The sequence below is a fragment of the Macaca thibetana genome, chromosome 4 (assembly GCF_024542745.1).
Source record: "Macaca thibetana thibetana isolate TM-01 chromosome 4, ASM2454274v1, whole genome shotgun sequence".
Lineage (NCBI taxonomy): Eukaryota > Metazoa > Chordata > Mammalia > Primates > Cercopithecidae > Macaca > Macaca thibetana.
Window position 1 is genome coordinate 28,309,364 of NC_065581.1, and position 19,339 is coordinate 28,328,702.

General features: G+C 43.0%; 1 protein-coding gene and 2 non-coding genes across 4 annotated transcripts; 2 read left to right on the forward strand and 1 right to left on the reverse strand.

The window, feature by feature from the left end:
• Positions 1 to 285: 285 nt before the first annotated feature.
• On the forward strand, positions 286 to 9,803 carry GPX5 (glutathione peroxidase 5). Of its 2 annotated transcripts, XM_050788527.1 has the most exons (5): positions 286 to 505; positions 3,756 to 3,909; positions 6,174 to 6,291; positions 6,715 to 6,814; positions 8,805 to 9,803. In XM_050788527.1, the coding sequence occupies exons 1-5, from the start codon at positions 419 to 421 to the stop codon at positions 9,009 to 9,011; spliced, it is 666 nt and encodes a 221-aa protein (XP_050644484.1). In that variant the 5' UTR covers positions 286 to 418; the 3' UTR covers positions 9,012 to 9,803. The 2 variants fall into 2 exon arrangements, with proteins under 2 accessions (XP_050644484.1, XP_050644486.1); XM_050788529.1 differs by lacking the exons at positions 6,174 to 6,291; positions 8,805 to 9,803 and having other exon boundaries at positions 419 to 505; positions 6,715 to 6,776.
• Positions 9,804 to 12,433: 2,630 nt separating this feature from the next.
• On the forward strand, positions 12,434 to 12,527 carry TRNAI-UAU (transfer RNA isoleucine (anticodon UAU)). Its single transcript has 2 exons — positions 12,434 to 12,471; positions 12,492 to 12,527. It is a non-coding gene; the product is annotated as a tRNA-Ile (tRNA).
• Positions 12,528 to 18,295: 5,768 nt separating this feature from the next.
• Positions 18,296 to 18,368, reverse strand: TRNAR-UCG (transfer RNA arginine (anticodon UCG)). Its single transcript has one exon. It is a non-coding gene; the product is annotated as a tRNA-Arg (tRNA).
• Between the last annotated feature and the right edge of the window lie 971 nt (positions 18,369 to 19,339).

The window sequence follows — 19,339 nt, forward strand, 5'->3', positions numbered from 1 at the left end:
TTTTTTCAAGCTCAAATAATATAAGAAATAACATTTGAAATGTCTAGACCAACCCTTTTGCAGTGACTTTATTGGGAGGTTGCATCAGCATCTAGACACTTCCATACATTGAGGAAAAACAGACTGCAGTGTTTAAGGACCTCAGAGGGCTTGCCATCACCCATTTATAATTTTCCCAGAACTTGTGAGTCCCAGGTCCTCATTGCACTGGTGAGCGCTGAGTGCTCATGGGGGTGTGTGTGGGACAGGATGTGGTTTGAGTTCTGTGATCCTCAACCCGACCTCATGCGCCCAGAATCCTTGCAGCCCTGTGATTGGCCTGTGGGGGCTTGGGCTAAGTCCCTGCCAAGATACCAAAAGACTGCGGAGGTGGGCAAGGACCTCAGGCCCCCAGACTAGCAATCTACAAACACTAGTCATGACTACACAGTTAAGGGTCGTCCATCTGCTTCCCCTTCTCCTAGCCTGCTTTGTGCAAACAAGTCCCAAGCAGGAGACGATGAAGGTGAGTGAGCTCCAAAGAGGGCATGGTAGTTACTCTTCTGTCCTACTTCTAGACCCTGCCCTCCAGTCCTTCTTGTAAGACTCCAACTCCTGCTTTCTTCTTCTTTGCCTGTTCCCCTAAATCTTGCTTTTTTTCTCCTTGAATCTTCTTCACTCCTATGGATGGGTGTTCCTTGCGTTGAATATGACTAGGGAAGAAAGGGTCTCTATACTGTAGTCCTTTCTCCCTTTCTTCAGGTGGAGGCCCCCTGGAGACCTCTCCGGCCACATCAGTCTCTGCTTCAGAGCTGGGTCTGCGGCTGGGACAGCGATGGGCCTTACAGTAGGTGGGGACTGGGGTTTGAAGGAGAAGCTGAGTGGACTCGTCTCAGACACAACTCAGCAAGAACCCCTTGAAGAGGAGGAAAAAACAAATGTGGAAGTTTTAAGGATGGATAAAGTCAGAGTTATCACAGAAGCATAAAACATGAAAAAAAAAGAATCAGAGCCCTAAAACAACTGGATTTGGGGTCAGGCATCTTGGATTCTGGCCTCTGTTCTATGCGCAATTAATGGCTCATTACCTTCTTGATAAGACACATGTGTCTGGCAGCAGAAGGGGCAGTTCAGGAAAGGATAATAATGAATGCGATTAACTTGGAGGCAAAAAATAATCATGAAGTTAGGTAAAGGCAAACTTTCATTTACATAATGGGTTACCACTTTTGGCTTTGGACAAATTAACCTCTGTTTTCTCATTGTAAATTTATGGGTAACAATAACTACCTTGTGGGCGGGTGAACAACAATTTTATGTGTATAATACATTCTACAAAATGCAGTTCTAATAAGATCTCCCCATCCCTCGCCTCTAAAATTAACTAGATAATTTCCTGGGTGAACTTCTATTTTGAGAATTGATACGGTTTTTATGTTACCTGTGGTGCTTAATTGAGTATGGAGACTCTGGGCTACAGAATTTGCTTAATAAAAGCTGCATTTAGAGATAATTGAGACATGGCATATAGACTTCAATAAATTTGAAACAGCAGTCAATATCAGAAGTAAACTGGACTAAAAGGAGTCTTCGAACTGGGAGTCTCTCTAAGCTCTTGCATCCTGGTACCCAACACGACTGTGAGTAATTGTCATTGCAGTAGCAAAAGAAACAAAAAGGCAAATTCTTGCAAATGTTTAACTTGATACTAGGCAACATGAAGATAAGAATGGATACTTTCACACAATATTCTCTTTATAGATCCCTCAATTTTGCTAGTGCACATATATGTGTATAAATTTAGGGAAAGGCATAAAAACCTGCATTGAAAAATATCTTTTTCCTCAAGAGTAAGAAGTGAGTAGCTACAACCTAGTATGCTAGTGATAAAATCAGTGGGATTACAGGATTCGAAAAGTTGTGTTTTGTTTTGCATTACTCCTTCTCTGAATGGGGGCAGATGGTGTTCAACCAAAATCCTTACTAGACTATTGCATTTCCAGGAAGTCTAGTTTAATCGTAGTTTAAGTCTGGACATTCCTTATCAGATAATGCCCTTCTTTCTTTTCTTCAGCCAGTTCCTTTCCACCTTCTTCTAACTGGATGGTTTGGACATATAGCTTCCTTTTCATATTCCTATCATATATGTTTTGTATTCCATGAGCAGTTTGTGGCAGCTTCCCCAGTATAAGAAAAGGGATCAGCATGTGCTGGTGAGTACTGTGGCATCAGTACACTTTGGGTACTGCATGAACCCTGTAAGGGTAGAGACAAAGGAGGAATAAGATGAGACCTGCCTTGTAGAGGAATTTAATAAAAGAACATGTGATGAGAATTTCAGGCAGGACTAATTTATGTTATGTGGAACTTAACAAATGTTGCGTGGAAGTCTGCTCAAATATTAATATGTTCATGAGATTTGAGAAGGAAGGGGATAGGCGGAACGGAGGATGAAGGTGGATATTAGACACCTGGAGCACAATGGGCTGAAGAGCTGGGTGAGTCGTGGGTTGGATGCTGCCGGACAGATTTCAGGGACTTACCTGCAGATGGACTTTAGGGTTCTCCATCTCTTTTCTTGAGAGCTACCAAAACCTGGGATTTCACAGTATTGGCTTACACGACCACCATATTAGTAGGAGAGTGACGAGAAAGTTATTCGAGGTGAAGATAATATTAGAATCTAGAATGTTAAACATCGAAGCTCACTTGGAGTTCTAGTAAGAATCTAGGTAAATATCTTCATTTTACTCATGGGGAAACTGAAGGCCTGGGATGGGAATTGCCCAGATTCACAGAGGAATTTAACAATGGAACTGGCTTCTGATTCCCAGGACAGTGTTCTTTCTACTCTATGTGCTGATGAGTGGAGTAAGAGGTCAGAAGACCTGGGGAAAGAGAAGTAACTAAGTTATCCTAAAAATAGTTCAGCAATTTAAAACACGCCCTTCTCAGAGAGTCCAGGCAGGAGACCTTCAATCCAGAGCCAAGGAGTAGCCTCTTTTACAGAAGCATGTAAGGCAAGCGTGCTTTTCTCTTCAGCCCCACTTACTTCCAGCTCCTACCATCCCAGCTTATGAATCAACACCCTTTTCCATTATCCATGCATTTCCTGGTATCTCACATCTTTCAAAATAATAGGAAACTTGATTCTTATGTGTGTGTGGTGCGGAGAGGGTACATAATAAGTGTGTATATGTATAGGGTACAGGAGATGTTTTGATACGGACATGCAATATGTTATAATCACATTATGGAAAATAGGGTATCCATCCCCTCAAGCGTTTATCCTTTGTGCTATAAACAATCCAATTATATGCTTTCAGTTATTTAAAAATGCACAATTAAGTTATTATTGACTATAGTCACCCTGTTGTGCTATCAAATACTGGGTCTTATTCATTCTTTCTAACTATCTTATTTTGTATCCATTAATCATCCCAACCTCCCTCCCACCCTCCTAGTATCTTTCCCAGCCTCTGGGAACCACCCTTTTACTCTCTATCTCCATGAGCTCAATTGTTTTCATTTTTAGATCCCACAAATAAGTGAGAAAATGCAATGCTTGTCTTTCTCTGCCTGGCTTATGAAACTTGGTTTTTTATTTCCAAGTTACAAGAACCAAGTTTCAGTCTTGTCATTGATACTTTAGACAACTCTTACTTGTTTTCTAGGTCTTGGTCAGAATGTACCTATTCTTTGACTTCTTTGAAAGATTACACAGATGCTAGGAATTGTTGTTACCAATATTATCACTTTAAAAAAAAATCTTCCAGATGGATTGTCACAAAGATGAGAAAGGCACCATCTATGACTATGAGGCCATCGCACTTAATAAGAACGAATATGTTCCCTTCAAGCAGTATGTGGGCAAGCACATCCTCTTTGTCAACGTGGCCACCTACTGTGGTCTGACAGCGCAATATCCTGGTAAGAATTCATAGCTCTTTGGGACTAAATTTTCCAGCTGATTATATTCTAAATTATACTTGGAATTATAGTTTAATTCTAATTATATACCAAAATAAATACTCATAAATCAAGTGACTTCATCCCCCATATCAGAAGTCAGCAAGTTCTGGCATACAGGCCAAATTTGGTCAGCCTGGCTTTGTTAACAAAGTTTTATTGGAATGCAGCCATCCCCGTTCATTTATACATCACCTATGGCTGCTTTCATGCTGTAAAATAGAGGTCAGTAGTTGTAGGAGTAGTGGTGACGGAAACCATATGGCCCACAAAGTCTGAAGTATTTCCTATCTGGCCCTTTACAGAAAAAATGTGCTAACCCCTTCCCCATGCCCTGCCTCTGCTTTTCCCTGAGATTTCCAGGGGAATCAATATGTACTTGAGAACTAGGAGCCTCTCAGAAGATTCCAGAAGTCTTCTTGATAAATACAGGACAGAAGACCCATGTTTTTGAGACTTTTGCAAGGTTTTACAGGTAACTTACAACGACAAGAAAAAGGAGTTTTATACCTGGAACTGCATTTGATTAGAGTGAGGGCTGGCAGATGAGGCTGTAATAGAAGCAAATACTCCCTCTCCAACCTCAACCCCTTTTTAGGATGTAGTTTTTCCTCCCTTTTTGTACATTATTCAGGGAAGAATTTTCTCATATTTTAGGGCACGCTGTTTAAAAATCAGTGAAAACAAACAGGATGGATTATACCAGAGACAAATGTACTTCTTATATTTGAAGTAATAAGACCTTCATTTTTTGTTTTTAATTATGTTTTGAATAAGTATTATATTCACAAGTCTCAAAGTTCAAAAGGAAAAAAAATTTGAACCAAAGGTTTCCACCTTCTTCCCCTCCCTTCAGTAGACCAATATTATCATGTTTACAGAATACATAGATATTCTTTTTTCTGCTTCTCCCTCCCAAGCTGATAACACACTATAAATACTATTTGCTGCCTTGATTTTTTTAATTAATAAAATACATTTGAGTTCAGATCATTTCCTCATTCTTTCTTAAGACTGAATAATATTTATTGGAACACAATTTATTTTCCCAGTTTATAGGGACTTTAAGAATCGATTTATTCAGTTTCCACCCTGCAAATAACAGACAATGGAAGGATATAGGGAGGTGTACTGAGAAACCCTGTGAAAACAGGAAGGCAATCTCTGTTTTTTTTTTTTAAAAGGACTAGAGGAGGTGCCAGTTGGCTGAACTGAATCTGAGTGGGACTGGTTAGTGTTTGTCAAGGGACTAAAGGCATCTGGCTCAGAAAGAGTTAACAAAGAAGCTGATTATAAAAGTCTGAGCAGACAAGTTGGAAAATTTCTTGGTAGTGGACGAAGGCAGCTGAAGCTTGTGTTTCAGCATATCACTGAGGATTTTTAGGAAGAATGCATCTTCAGCATCGTGAGGATTGTTGAAAAATGTTAGGATAGTTGACTTCAGATTTCTCTGGTTCTCTTTGCCTTTGTCAATTTTACTTCCACTCCACTCCGGGTGAGCCAGGCTGCACAGAGGAGAGGAGCTCAGTCCTCATTATCTGTGTCTTTTCCTTTAAAAAAGAAAGATTCAGGTCAGGCGCTGTGGCTCACGCCTGTAATCCCAGCATTTTGGGAAGTCGAGGCGGGCAGATCACGAGGTCAGGAGATCAAGACCATCCTGGCTAACATGATGAAACCCCGTCTCTACTAAAAATACAAAAAAAATTAGCTGGTCATGGTGGCACGCACCTGTAGTCCCAGCTACTCGGGAGTCTAAGGCAGGAGAATCGCTTGAACCCAGGAGACGGAGGTTGCAGTGAGCCGAGATCGCGCCACTGCACTCCAGCCCGGGCGACAGAATGAGACTCCATCTCAAAACAAACAAACAAACAAAAATCACCTGTTGAGCTTTTGAGTAATAAAAATGACTAAGCCCCATTTCAGAGGAACAGAAAACTCTCTGAAATGGGACCTGGGCATCCCTATTTTTAGGGAAGGGCGTTCAGCTGATTCTGATGCACTGCAGGTATGGGAAACACTGCACCGTAACAGAAGGCTTTTGAGTGCACGTCTGAAGATCCGGCCTCTAACTTCAGCTATGCCACTAACAACCCTTCTGATGTACAGCTGTTTCCCTCCCTGGGCCTCTGTTTCCTTCTCTGTAAAATGGGTAACCCCAGGGAAAGATCCCTGCACAAGGCAGAATCTCCACCCAGACCAATATGTTGTCCCTCCTCTAACCACAGAACTAAATGCACTCCAGGAGGAGCTGAAGCCCTATGGTCTAGTTGTGCTGGGCTTTCCCTGCAACCAATTTGGAAAGCAAGAACCAGGAGATAACAAAGAGATTCTTCCTGGGCTCAAGTAAGTGTCTTCTTTAAATCCAATAGGAGGTGCCTGTGTACCTTTCCTCAGTCTCCAGAGGCCCTTCCAGCTCAGGAACTTCTGGGGAGGTTTGGATGAATAGGCTCAGGGGCATTGCAAGCAGCATTTAACTTCGGCCTACCCTGATAAGCGTCTGGCAGTTTCCAGAGACTCTTTCTCCATCCCTGGCTGAGACTTGGACTATGGAAGACAGAAGGGATGGAGGAAAAGAGACGGGTCATGGGATAGAGAGAGAATAAAGTGAGTCAGAGAGCCCAAAGCCAAAACATGGCCGTATTCCTCCCTATGCACAATGATACTTTCCTCTTTCTCCCCTTTGTCATGATTTCGAATCTTAGTATCCCATTATAACCTTTACTTGCATATCCTGGAGCTTCCTGGGAACATTATGACTTGTTGCAGGTATGTCCGTCCAGGGGGAGGATTTGTACCTAATTTCCAGCTTTTTGAGAAAGGGGATGTGAATGGTGAAAAAGAACAGAAAGTCTTCAGCTTCTTGAAGGTGAGTAAATTCCTGGCATAAGCCGCCTCCTCTTTTCTAATATTCCTAGCATAGAGTTGGTGTGGCAGAAATGGATCCAGGGTTCTTATCCCGGCCCACGGGATAGTCAGAGCAGGCCCTGGAGGAGGGTGTGGGAATTTGGGGAACAAGAGACACGAGATACGGAGACAAGACAGCGCTCTGATCAAGTCTCGTTTAATGGCAGTAATGCACTGCCTTATATACACTTGGAAGGGAAGGGGTTGGGCTAAGGCGGAAATGATCTCATTACCGAGGGCGTGGCCAGGTTAGTTTCGGTTTCTCCGGTCGGAAGTCATGTTGCGCTTGCGCTATTAAGTAACAATTTTCCCGGGCACGGGAAAAGTGAGTGAAGAAGAAGCAGGAAGAGCGCCATCTTTAATGAGGTATTAGTACAGGGGAAAAAAGGCAAAGATAGGGAGAAGGTGTGGGGTGGAAATGAATATAGCTCAGGCGTTTAATCCTCAATTATTATTCGCTATGGCCGGGTCGTGCAGCTCCGGACAGGCTCTGGCCTGGAGGTGGGATTGGTCTTTTTGGAGAAAATCTCCAGATCAGCATTCCACATTCCACATGCTGATCTGGAGATTAATTTGTGAGTATCTGTGGGGCTCTAACTTGTGTGGTGAAGAGAGTTGTGTGGAATGGCAACTTTTACTAGGACCACCCTCTTTTGCTCGTTGACGTTCATTCATTCATTCCAGGTACACTTGATGAATGCCTGCTATTTATAAAGCAATCTAAATAATAAGGATATAAAGATGAATAAGGCACAGTCTCTACCTTTGATGAGTTTATAGTGGAGAGAGAGTTAGAAACAATTAGCTATCTAGCTGGTTGTGGTGGTTCATGTTTGTAATCCCAGCACTTTGGAAGACTAAGGCAGGACAGGAGAATTGCTTGAGTCCAGAAGTTCAAGACCAGCCTGGGCAACATAGTGAGACTCTGTCTCTACAAAACAAATACAAAAATTCCTGGGTGTGGTGGCATGTACCTGTAGTCTCAGCTACTCGGGAGGCTGAAGTCAGAGGATTGCTTGAGCTCAGGAGCTGGAGGCAGAAGTGAGCTATGATTGTGCCACTGCATTCCACACTAGGCAACCAAGCAAGACACTGTCTCAAAAAAACAAAAACAAAAACAATAACAAACCAACAGGTATGATACAGGGTAGTAGGTACCTTTTATGAAACACTGATTTTTAGACATAGAGAATGCCAGAGCTGAAAGAACCCTAAAGATTACCAAAGTGAATTGTTCCTAAATGCTGGACTGTGAACCAAGACTAGTCCATGTTAAGACTTTATATATCCTCAATAAGTTGAAGACAATAGAACAGTGTATCATGCCTCTGCACCCCAGCCTGGGGGACACAGCAAGACTTTGTCTCAAAAAAAAAAAAAAAAGAAAAGGAAAAAAAGGAACAGTGTAAGAAGCTTTTTTATGAACTCATCTCGTCTAACTTATAGGGCTTCCCTTTATTCACAAATTATGACCCACATGCAGTTTATTTTTCCAATGGTCTTTTTAAATTAAGTGATAAATGATGGTGTTTTAAAAATTTTTGTTTTTTGACAAAATATTAGTAATTCAGTGTTGGTCCCAAAAGATAATTATTGAAATATTAGTGGCCCATGGAACCCTAAGACCTGGAAAACCACATTCCAATCCAAGCTATTTACTTTGAAGAAAAGGAAACCAAAAGCATAAAAGGTAACATGTCTTATCCGTGGCAGCAAAATTTTGTGATAGGGTTATGGGGAGAAACTGAAAGAGAGCAGATTTTGCTATAATATCTATAATATTCTTGGTAGTTGGCATAGTGGTGATTCAAGAATCTATGGAGATTTTTAGGAATAACAGGAAGTTAAAATATCTAGGTATAGGAGGGGGTGGATTACCCGTGGGTAAAAATAGCCTGGATCATCCAGGAGCAGAAATAACATTGTTTCTCTTTTCCATCTCTCTGCTTTAGCACTCCTGTCCTCATCCCTCTGAGATTTTGGGCACATTCAAATCTATATCCTGGGACCCTGTAAAGGTCCATGACATCCGCTGGAACTTTGAAAAGTTCCTGGTGGGGCCTGATGGAATCCCTGTCATGCGCTGGTCCCACCAGGCTACCGTCAGCTCAGTCAAGACAGACATCCTGGCGTACTTGAAGCAATTCAAAACCAAATAGGAAGGTGGAGTTAAGGGCAGGAGCAATCCTACTTCTACTTCTCACCTAATGACTTGCTCCCCCTCTCCCCGCAAAAAAGGAATATCCATCTTCTCACCACACTCTCTTCCTGCATGGGCTCCACCTGAGCAAATCACCTCCACATACTGCCAGAATTCCCACTCTCCACAAACTAGATTTATATTTGGAAGGATACTGCTCTTTTGCCTCTCAAGAGTATGTGGGTGAAGACTGAAAAAAATGGAAACCTAAAATCCCTAGACCTCTGTTACAGGTTGAATCATTCGTATCCACCAGAGGGAAATCATCCTTCCACGACAATGGTTCAGTCGGCCATCACATCCTGAAGAAGAACATTCCTAGACGTTCTGACGCTTCCATCTCTCTCCACCCTAGAGGTGTAGAAATAGCAACGGGGTCATAGTCACACAGTTTAGGTTCCACTTCATAACATTTTTTGTCTCCTAGGACAAACATGTATCATCAGTTTCCAACTGTTTGGGCTCAGTTTTCATCCATGACACCTCCCCCCACCAGCCATTCTCCTGTGGGAGCAAGAACATTGCTTCACAAGAAGAGAGGGCATCTCCATGCTGGTGGGACCCAGAACCTGTCTCTGGCCCTAAAAAATTTTCCTTATTGTCTGATCTTTAATGCATTCAGGTTACAGCACCTGGACAGGAATGCCCTTTATCTTTTGAAGGATGGGATTTCCCATCTCAACCCTGGATTCCTCAGCTTCAGAATGAGCCCTGCCACTGTCTCCAATAAAATGTTTTCTGCAGCATCGACGATCTTTATGGTGGTTTTAAAATCCCGTCTGGTCCTTGAACTCATTTTATCTCCCTCCTCCTTCTTACTCTGTCACAAATGATGTATTGCCCACATGACCTGAGCCCCCCCAGACAGAAAGATTTACATTTGGAAGGTTGTCACCCGATACCTCTCAGTTGTCATTCCTCTTCAGAAATTGCCTCAACCTAAGTCTGTCCCCTTCCCAGGGCAGCCTGTATCCAGTTACTGGTCCCCGAGAGGCATAGAGGCCAAACCCTGACTGCTCAACTTAGCACAACTTCGAAGGGCCGTACTAGCTCTAGACATGCACAAGGGGTAGGCCGGTGGCATTTTGTGCTTGCACTGCACCCTGATTTTTCCCTCTGACAAATTCTGCTTCTCTTCTTTGCCACCCTCCCAACCCTCCATGCTGATTCTCAGTTAATGCCTTAGTAAACTTTCTGAATGCAAATATCCATCTCAGAGTCTACTTTCTAGGGAATCCAACCAGTAATTGTTGGTACCAAATATGATCGGAGAAAGAAGATGCTGAGAGGAGGTTTTTGAAGTTGAATTATTCACCGTCTGGTTGACGATGAGGAGATGGGTGGAGCACAGACAACCACTGGCACAAGTAGCAGTGCGGTTGTCAAAACTTTTGCCAAACCTGAACTGGTATGGTAAACTGGTGGAAGAATACGCACTAGCAGACATGAAGTTTCAGGTGCTTGAGAAACATGAGGGGAATGGTAATTATAATAGAATTGGATGGTCGTTGCCAGAGGAAATAGATGTTTTGGAGAGCGATAATTAAAGACTGAGGATGATATATTATTAAATTAAGGCTAATTGTGAAAGTGTGTCTCCATGGGATGTATAAAGGACCTCTCCTATCTGCAACTTAAGAGCACCAAAATCTAAAGTTCAGGCTCAAGACTTAATCATAGGAATAGTATGTAAAACTCTAAAAGAAGTTAGCTTCCAGCTAGGCATGGTGGTTCACGTCTGTAATCCCAGCACTTTCGGAGGCAGAGGCAGGAGGATCTCTTGGGTCCAGGAGTTCAAAATCAGCCTGGGTAACATAGGGAAAGCCCATCTCTGCAAAATGAAAAACATAGCCAGGCATAGCGGCACACATCCATGATCCCAGCTGCTAGGGAGGCTGAGGTAGGAAGACCACTTGGGCCTAGAAGTCAAGGCTGCTGCAGTGAGCTGAGGCTCAACATGGAGACCTCTGGTTTGAGGTATTAGAATATCCAAATCCCCAAAATTTCCAGGACCCTCAAAACTTTTAGAAGTGGCCCACCCCTTCTTATTGAGGGTTAGCATATCTTTCTTGCTTGAAAACAATGCAGATGACTCTGGCCAAATATTATGTGCCTCTGCTCCCACTCAGAATCTGCCTTATATCGAACTAGGTTCTCAGAGTACCTGAAGAAGGGGAGTGCAACATCAAGTTAGATAAGGAGACTTCACTGATATGGGAGCGCTCTCCCTGAATACAGAATTTTTACCCTCTGTCAAGAACCCAACACACTGTTCGGATGGCTCCTACTCGGAAAAAAGGAAAAATGTCTCTCTCTCAATGTGGTGGAAACACCAGAACTGTTTCAGCAGGTGGTAGAAACAGGGGATCAAAAGTTCAGAAAAGTGGGTGGGTTCAAGTGATTTACCATGCAGTGCTGGGAACCCCACTAGATAAATGTACATCACCGGAAGGCCAAAGGACATTCAGTTTGAAAAAACAGAAAAGGAATGTGCTGGTGAGAGGGGCCATTTTGTTATGTTGTTCAATTACTTTAACAAAAATTTTAAAAATATTTAATCTTTCTCTGTTGAAACTTCATAGAAAAAGCCTGACATGAAATATAACAAATGTAAACAATGGATTTCTCAAGATATGAGACTGTGGCAAATTTTTAAATAATTATATTACTGTTTTTCTGTATTTACTTAGCCTGCGTTGCATCTATACGTCGAAAACAGTGATTTTGTAAAGGAAATACTCGCTCTCTGAGTGTTTCCCAGTAGCAAAGCATTTTAACATTAGATTTAAAATCAGCGAGTGTCTGGATGGGAGTGGGAGGCTGGCATTTCATTTCAAGTAGCAAATAGTGTAGCCGAACGCAGAGACAGGAACTAGAGACAGGAGCTAGAATGTGGAAGATGGATAGACCGCGGGATTCCGAAACAATGGAAAATGCGCTCGCTGGTTTTGTGCAGGCGGAATACGTACTTTTTGGTGGAAACTTCGCTCGGAAGGTAGTGATTGACACGTCTATTTTACATGCAGCCATCTTAGCTTCCTGCTGCTTTTGGTGAACCGATGTGACTTTCATTCAAATGTTTTTAAATTATTGTCTGACTTTAGAGAAGCTGTGGGAAAATCTGAGCAGAAATTCAAGGTACCGGTGAAGGCAACCCTGAGTCCCCAGGGCATCTCTGAGTTGGGAGGAAAAGGGCTCCGGATCAGCTAATTCCGGGGTTCCCTTGATTGTTGCTTTTAATCCCATTCGTGGAAGTCCCGTATTAGAAGGTGCCTAAAACTCATATTATTTAATACCTTAAAAAAATATATTTAAAGAGTTCATCTTCAATCTGTAACAGCGTCTTCTCTTATACCTTTCCAAATCCATATTATCTCCGTGGCTCCAGTGGCGCAATCGGTTAGCGCGCGGTACTTATAAGACAGTGCACCTGTGAGCTATGCCGAGGTTGTGAGTTCAAGCCTCACCTGGAGCAGTTTTACTATTCTCTGACCTGTAGAAATCCAAAAATGGGGATCGCTTATTGCATCTGCGATTCCTTTCAGCGATGTATGTACCGTTGTGATTTAGACTGTACTCAGAACCCTCGTGTGATTTGATTTAAAATTCCCTGCTTAAGGTCATGCGTGATAAATGTCGTCACACGGTCTTTTTTGATGCTTGCCTTTGTCCAATACTTCGGGAACAAGTATATGACAGTCGCTAAAACAGCTCTTCACAGTATTCATTTCAATAAGAAACTGACCGGGCATGGTGGCTTACGCCTGTAATCACAGCACTTTGAGAGGCAGAGGAGAGCTGGTCTCTTGAGCCCAGGAGGTCAAGACCAGGCATGGGCAACGTGATGAAACCCCGTCTCTACAAAAAATACAATTTAGCCAGGCGTGGTGGCGCGCGCCTATGGTTCCTGGGTGACAGAGTGAGACCCTGTCTCAAAGAAACCGGACCTTCACAGTCTCAGGCCCAGATAGATTAGGCATATATAAAATTTCATGACAAGTATTTCTGTGTGACTTTTCAACTCTGTGAAACAAGGACGATCTTAGGTTTTAAAATCATTGTATAAGTGGGACTTTTCTTGTCTCTGAATCTGCTTTCCCTACCTCAGTTTCTTCATTCCTCTGGGATTCTTAATGAGTCTATGATGTCTGTAGTTATGACAGAGACACGGGTATTGAGTCTCAAAAAATAAACCGACCCAGTACAGCCTCGGAACTGAGCAGGAAGCCTACATGTGGGCCACCAATCTCACCTTCTGGATCTTAAACATCTGAGACATCCTGGAGACACAATACAGCTCTCCCTCTTCACAGATTTATGACTGCCCATTTGCAAATGCTCAGCACTACCCGTTCTTTTCTAGCTGCTGCTGCATTTTGAAGTGTTTACATTTGCCCTAGTCCCATCCTGAGCTGCCCACAAGGTAAAAGTGGGTTCAAAACAACACCTACAGACCAACTTGAATTAACACTTGGTTTAAAAAAAAAAAAAGTGATAGTGGATAATTTACTTAACTAAGATGTTCAATGAACATATCAATAGGAGGGCTATTCACCGTGTTGTTTGATAATAAATTAACGATTAATGGCCACAAGTTCCTCCCATCTCTGTAGGCATATCCCTCTGTAATGTGTGTGTGCATGTGTGTTTGGTTTGTTTTGTTTTTTTGAGACAGGGTTTGGCTCTGTCCCCCAGGGTGGAGTGCAGTGGTGCGATCTTGGCTCATTGCAACGCCACCTCCTGGGTTCAAGCGATTCTCATGCCTCAGCTGCTCAAGTAGCTGGGATTACAAGCATGCGCCACCATGCCTGGCTAATGTTTGTATTTTTATAGTAGTAGAGTCAGGGTTTCGCTATATTGCCCAGGCTGTTCTCAAACCCCTGAGCTCAAGTGGTCCGCCTGCCTCTGCCTCCCAAAGTGCTGTAGTTACAGACATGAGCCACCACACCAGGTCTGTAATGCGATTTTGCAGCAGCTTTCATTAAGAGGCCAAGTCTGTTTCCTTCCCTGTTGTATGTGAGTTGACTTTGTGATTTGCTTTGACTAATAGAATTCTGTGAAATGGTGTAGAAATGGTGGTGTAGGAGTTCTAAGATTAGGCCTCAAGAAACCTTGTCACTTACCTCTTAGAACCTTGATACCACTGTGTATGGAAACCTCATCGAACATCTGAGGTGGAAGACCACGTGGAGAGACAGTCTCAGCCATCTCAGCCATCTCAGCCATCCCAGGCAGTCCAGCTGACACCCCACACATGTTAGTGGGACCATCACGGACCATCCATTCTCAGTCAAGCTGCCAGGTGACCACAATCAAACGAGCGATACAAGACAAAACCAACAAAAGAATTGCCCAGCTAAAGATAGCTCAAATCATTGACCTGAAGAATTGTAAACAGAAGAAACAATTGTTGTTTTAAGCCACTAAATTTGAGTAAGATTTGTTACATAGATATAAATGATGGATATAAGCAGTAAGCATATTTCTGAGCACAAAGTAAGCGCCTAGGGTAAGTTAGGAGTTATGATTTTGGGGGATCTTCTCATTGCCCCAAGAAGTTGGTCTTCTCTCCTCTTGCCACAACATGGAAACTCCAGAATCATTTGGAATCCTGGGCTGTTCAAATTGATCCTTGGAGTAAGCTTCTGATTCTTGCACCAAGCTCAGGGTTCCTGCTCTGAAAGACCCAGAGCTTCCATATCTCTAGAGTGAGTTGAGGTATGACTGGATAGGGGTGTCCCACAGTCCTTGCCTGATTTTGTAAACTAACCTGCATAGTCCACAGTTATTTCTAGCTGCATTTTCCTAGTGCTGGCTGTTCTTTTGGTAGGTGTGCTGATTTGCCTTGTCACCCATGACAAGGAGAAAAGGGTTTGATATCCATATTGAGAAATATTTGAATATTTTTTTTTTTTTTTTTTGAGACGGAGTCTAGCTCTGTTGCCCAGGCTGGAGTGCAGTGGCCGGATCTCAGCTCACTGCAAGCCCCGCCTCCCGGGTTCACGCCATTCTCCTGCCTCAGCCTCCCGAGTAGCTGGGAGTACAGGCGCCCGCCACCTCGCCCGGCTAATTTTTTTTGTATTTTAGTAGAGACGGGGTTTCACCGTGTTAGCCAGGATGGTCTCGATCTCCTGAACTCGTGATCCGCCCATCTCGGCCTCCCAAAGTGCTGGGATTACAGGCTTGAGCCACCGCGCCCGGCCAAATATTTGAATATTTAATTTTAAATAATTGTAGTAGTTTAGAGATGCTAGATAGTCATACTTGGTAGCTTGTTTCCAGTTTGCCTAATATCCTTTCAAGAAAATTTCATAATACACAATTCTTATGTGTCACATACTTGTCATCATGGTGGCTAGAAGCAGGGTGTACAGTTCTTTTTTCCAGATACTCCTGAGTACCTTCCCACCAGGCAAGATACCAGAATCAGGCAAAACTTTTTTTTTTTTTTTTTTTTGCTTTAGATTTTAAACTAAATCTGAACAGAAAGCAGCATCTGTGTGTTTTATTTAGAAATGTTGCATTTGATAGAAGAGTTGAAAATGACAATTGAACAATGTCATAAATTATGACAGAATTTCCTAATTTATTAGTAAAACTATCAATCAAACAAACCGAGTATGTTATAAAGCCATTTACAGACGGAGTCACCCTCTCAGAAAATTCCTAGAGGTTACTCTCCATTAAAATGATACAACACTAAAAAAAAGGAAAACATAGGGGTCAAAAACAGGAAGAAGGCAAAGTATATCCCAGGTCGTTGAAAGAAAAACCCCAGGAAGACACCTGTGTAACATGCCTAGAGAACAACCAGTCTAGATTGAAGCAGGGGGATGAAGGCTCCAGAGAGGAGACCACTAATAAAAATATTAAAATTCATAGGTTCCTTGAGGTATTTCACCATATTGAGAGTTGCTTAAATTCAAGGAAAATCAATTGAGAATGAATTGGTTACATGATCATAAAAGAAAAAGTAAAAGGCAGTTAATAACTTGGCAGAAAACTAAAAGGCACATAAGATACAAAATATAATCATAGTACTACATGGCACAGCTGTGAATAATTTTTTATAACCAATAAACTCTGAATTTAGAATTATGATGAAATTAAGTAGGAAGGATGAGGGAGGAGAAATATATATGGAGGGATGAGTAATGTATGAGAGATGCCTCCGGAGATTGACTTTCAACATGAAGTGAAAAGAGCCCTGCAGACCTGCTCCCAAGTGAAACTGGTAAAAATTATTTTTTTCAAATCAACCATTTAAAAGTCTCTGGCAAAGTGCCGGGCATAGTGGCTCATGCCTGTAATCCCAGCACTTTGGGAGGCCGAGGTGGGTGGATCACGAGGTCAGGAGTTCGAGGCCAGCCTGGCCAGCATGGTGAAACCCTGTCTCTACTAAAAATACAAAAATTACCTGGGCATGGTGGCGGGCGACTGTAGTCCCAGCTACTCAGGAGCTGAGGCAGGAGAATTGCTTGAACCTCAAAATAATGATAACGAATGAAAGAATTGTTCTAAGAGTACATACGGTATGATCCCACTCCATGAAATTCTGAAAGCTATGAACGGATAACAACGGAAAGCATACCTGGTTGTAAGAGGGGAACAGGGCTTACAAGAGTGCAGGAGGAAGCTTTTCGGGGTGATGTCTATGTTCATTATCTTTATTGTACTGGTCATTTCATGATTACACATATTACACATATATGATTATATATATGTGTAAAACTTACACATAGTTTAAACTTGTGCAGTTTATTGCATGGGAATTATGCCACAACAAAACTGTTTAGAGTACATTGTCTGGAAAAATATGTCTATGCCATTCTGCGAGTATAGTTGTGGGTCTTTTCCCTCTCTTTTTTCTATACTGTGGAAGAGATCGTGTCTCGTTGGATTTTTTTGTTTGTTTGTTTGTTTTTTGTTTTGAGATGGAGTCTCGCTCTGTCGCCAGGCTGGAGTGCAGTGGTGCGATCTCGGCTCACTGCAACCTCCGCCTCCCGGGTTCAAGAGATTCTCCTGCCTCAGCCTCCCCAGTAGTTGAGATTACAGATGCCCGCCACCACGTCCAGCTAGCTAATTTTTTGTATTTTTTAGTAGAGACGGGGTTTCACCGTGTTGGCCAGGATGGTCCCGATCTCCTGACCTCGTAAGCCCCGGATAAGTGATGGGACATGGGGTTTTCTCAGTAGGAAGATGCTTGACAGCTAATTCAATTTATTTCGTAGTTTGACTATTCATTATTGCTCTCCGTTCTTTAATCATACTTAATAAGTCATGCTGTCCTAATAATTTGTCCATTTCATATAAGTATTCAAATGTATTTGGCCAGATTCTTTCCCCTTTTGTTTTGTTTTAACGTTTACTGGCTTAATTTTTTTGTTGTTCTATTTTTTTTTATATCTTCCTGCCCAGGCAATTGTTTTGACTTTTACTGGTTTATTATAAAGGGCATTACAAAGGATCTCTTTCGCCTTTTGGAGAAGCGGCTTCCTCTTCAAGATCTTTTCCTGGCTCGCCTCTCCTCCTGTTTTCACCTGTTTTCAGGTCTCTGTTAACACCTTGGTTCCTCAGATATTGCAGACAGTCTAATTCGCCCCGCGATGTGAGGGAGAACCCGGGAGCAGGCCCCGGCAGAGAAAGAACGCTTCCGGTCAACGACCACATCCACCTGAATCAGGAGCGGGTTTTAAGGCTTGTGTTTCTTCAGCTCCTCTAAAATGTGGGAAGCTTTCCTTTCGAAAGGGGGCGATATTTAAACTGACCTCAAAAATACAAGGCTCTCAAGATACACTCTTGTGTGTGTCTGCGAGTCAAACTTGTAACCGAGCGCCGGGACCAGTGGAAACTTGATGGTCGCCCCCTGCGGGACCAGGTGAATAAAGCTCCTTAACATGCACTCAACTGAGCTCACTGAGCCCACTCAGCAGGCGGGAGGAGGATGCGTCTGGACCAGGGCGCACGTTCTTCCCATCCCACCCCGGACTCCAGGCACCTGTGTGCCAGCCTGGCCAAGTGCTTCCTCTAAAGTGCAAACAGCTGAAAGGTGGTGTGCTGGCCCCACCTGAATCACTCGCACCTCCAAAGAGGTGTGTGATTCAACTTCCCATTTCCTCGGGAAAGGACTGCAGAGAATTCACGTTCACTTTCCGAAAGTAATTGAATGCTATATTTTTGGGGTGTGGGAGGTTGCGCAGTGTTGCTTGAAAGTTAGGGACGGGAAAGTGAAAAAGGGAGCACCAACCACGAAGGGATTCGAACCCTCAATCTTCTGATCCGAAGTCAGACGCCTTATCCATTAGGCCACGTGGTCCTACGACTTCCCAACTGCAAAAAATGTAAGAAATGTTGTAAGTCTTGGCTATTAACCTGGATTTTATATATATAGTATGGTTCTACTTACATGACATGATTTCTGTTGTTAACCTAATTTCAAAGATAGTGTAATAATACAAAAGCTAAATAACTTTCCAGTGTCACACAATAACAGGGTAATGCAAAGTGAGTACTTCGATTTTCTCCAAACTCCTACCCTTAACTTGACACCAAATGTTACAGCAAATTTTGCACATGCACCACATTGCTTCTCTCAGCCAGTGACAAAAAGCTGTAAAGAAAGGGAAAAGGAAAAGGATTGAATGTCTCTCTATAATCACTACTACACATGATTAATTTGCATTCAGCATTGAAACCCTCTGGAAGTAAATGAAAATCACCAGGTGAACGAGAAAGACCCCCTCAGGCGACCTTCTCAGCTGGGCGTCCAATTCAGCTGCAACAGCTGCAATTAGCATTAAATAGAGACATCTTCCTAGGCCTGGCTCCGCTTGGTAATCAAAACTAGACCCTGCTGAATACTCTCTAGTGAGACGTTTGTTAAAAGCCCAAGAGTCTAGCGGTCACTCAGAGAATAATGTAGAAAATACCTATCATCTTGTGCAACCACCCGGTGGTGGCGCTGTGTGGTTCAGGGGGCAGGAGCCGCGCTTTAGGCCCGGAAAGTTGAGGTTCGAACCACTTCTTAGTGGTTGTGTATTTTCATTTCAATTCTTCATTTGACCCAGCCATCCTTGACTCGCAGGATTTTAACCTCCCACTAGTGATGTGCCGGTGGGAAACACACAGGAAGGAAAGGCGCACGCAAGGCCTGGCCACGGAACGAACTACGCCTGTGTGGACCCCTTCCTGTGGGTGCCGGGGGCGTGGTGAAAGCAACTGGGCGCATATGGTGATCTCATTCCCCCCATTACTGAGAACTCTTGGAGAGCCTCTATGGGACCTGCC

Coding starts and splice junctions, on each gene's coding strand:
- GPX5 (XM_050788527.1), top strand. CDS start 419: ATGACTACACAGTTAAGGGTCGTCCATCTGCTTCCCCTTCTCCTAGCC. Junction 6,292..6,714: donor GAGATTCTTCCTGGGCTCAA/GTAAGTGTCTTC, acceptor GACTTGTTGCAG/GTATGTCCGTCCAGGGGGAG. Junction 6,815..8,804: donor AAGTCTTCAGCTTCTTGAAG/GTGAGTAAATTC, acceptor TCTCTGCTTTAG/CACTCCTGTCCTCATCCCTC.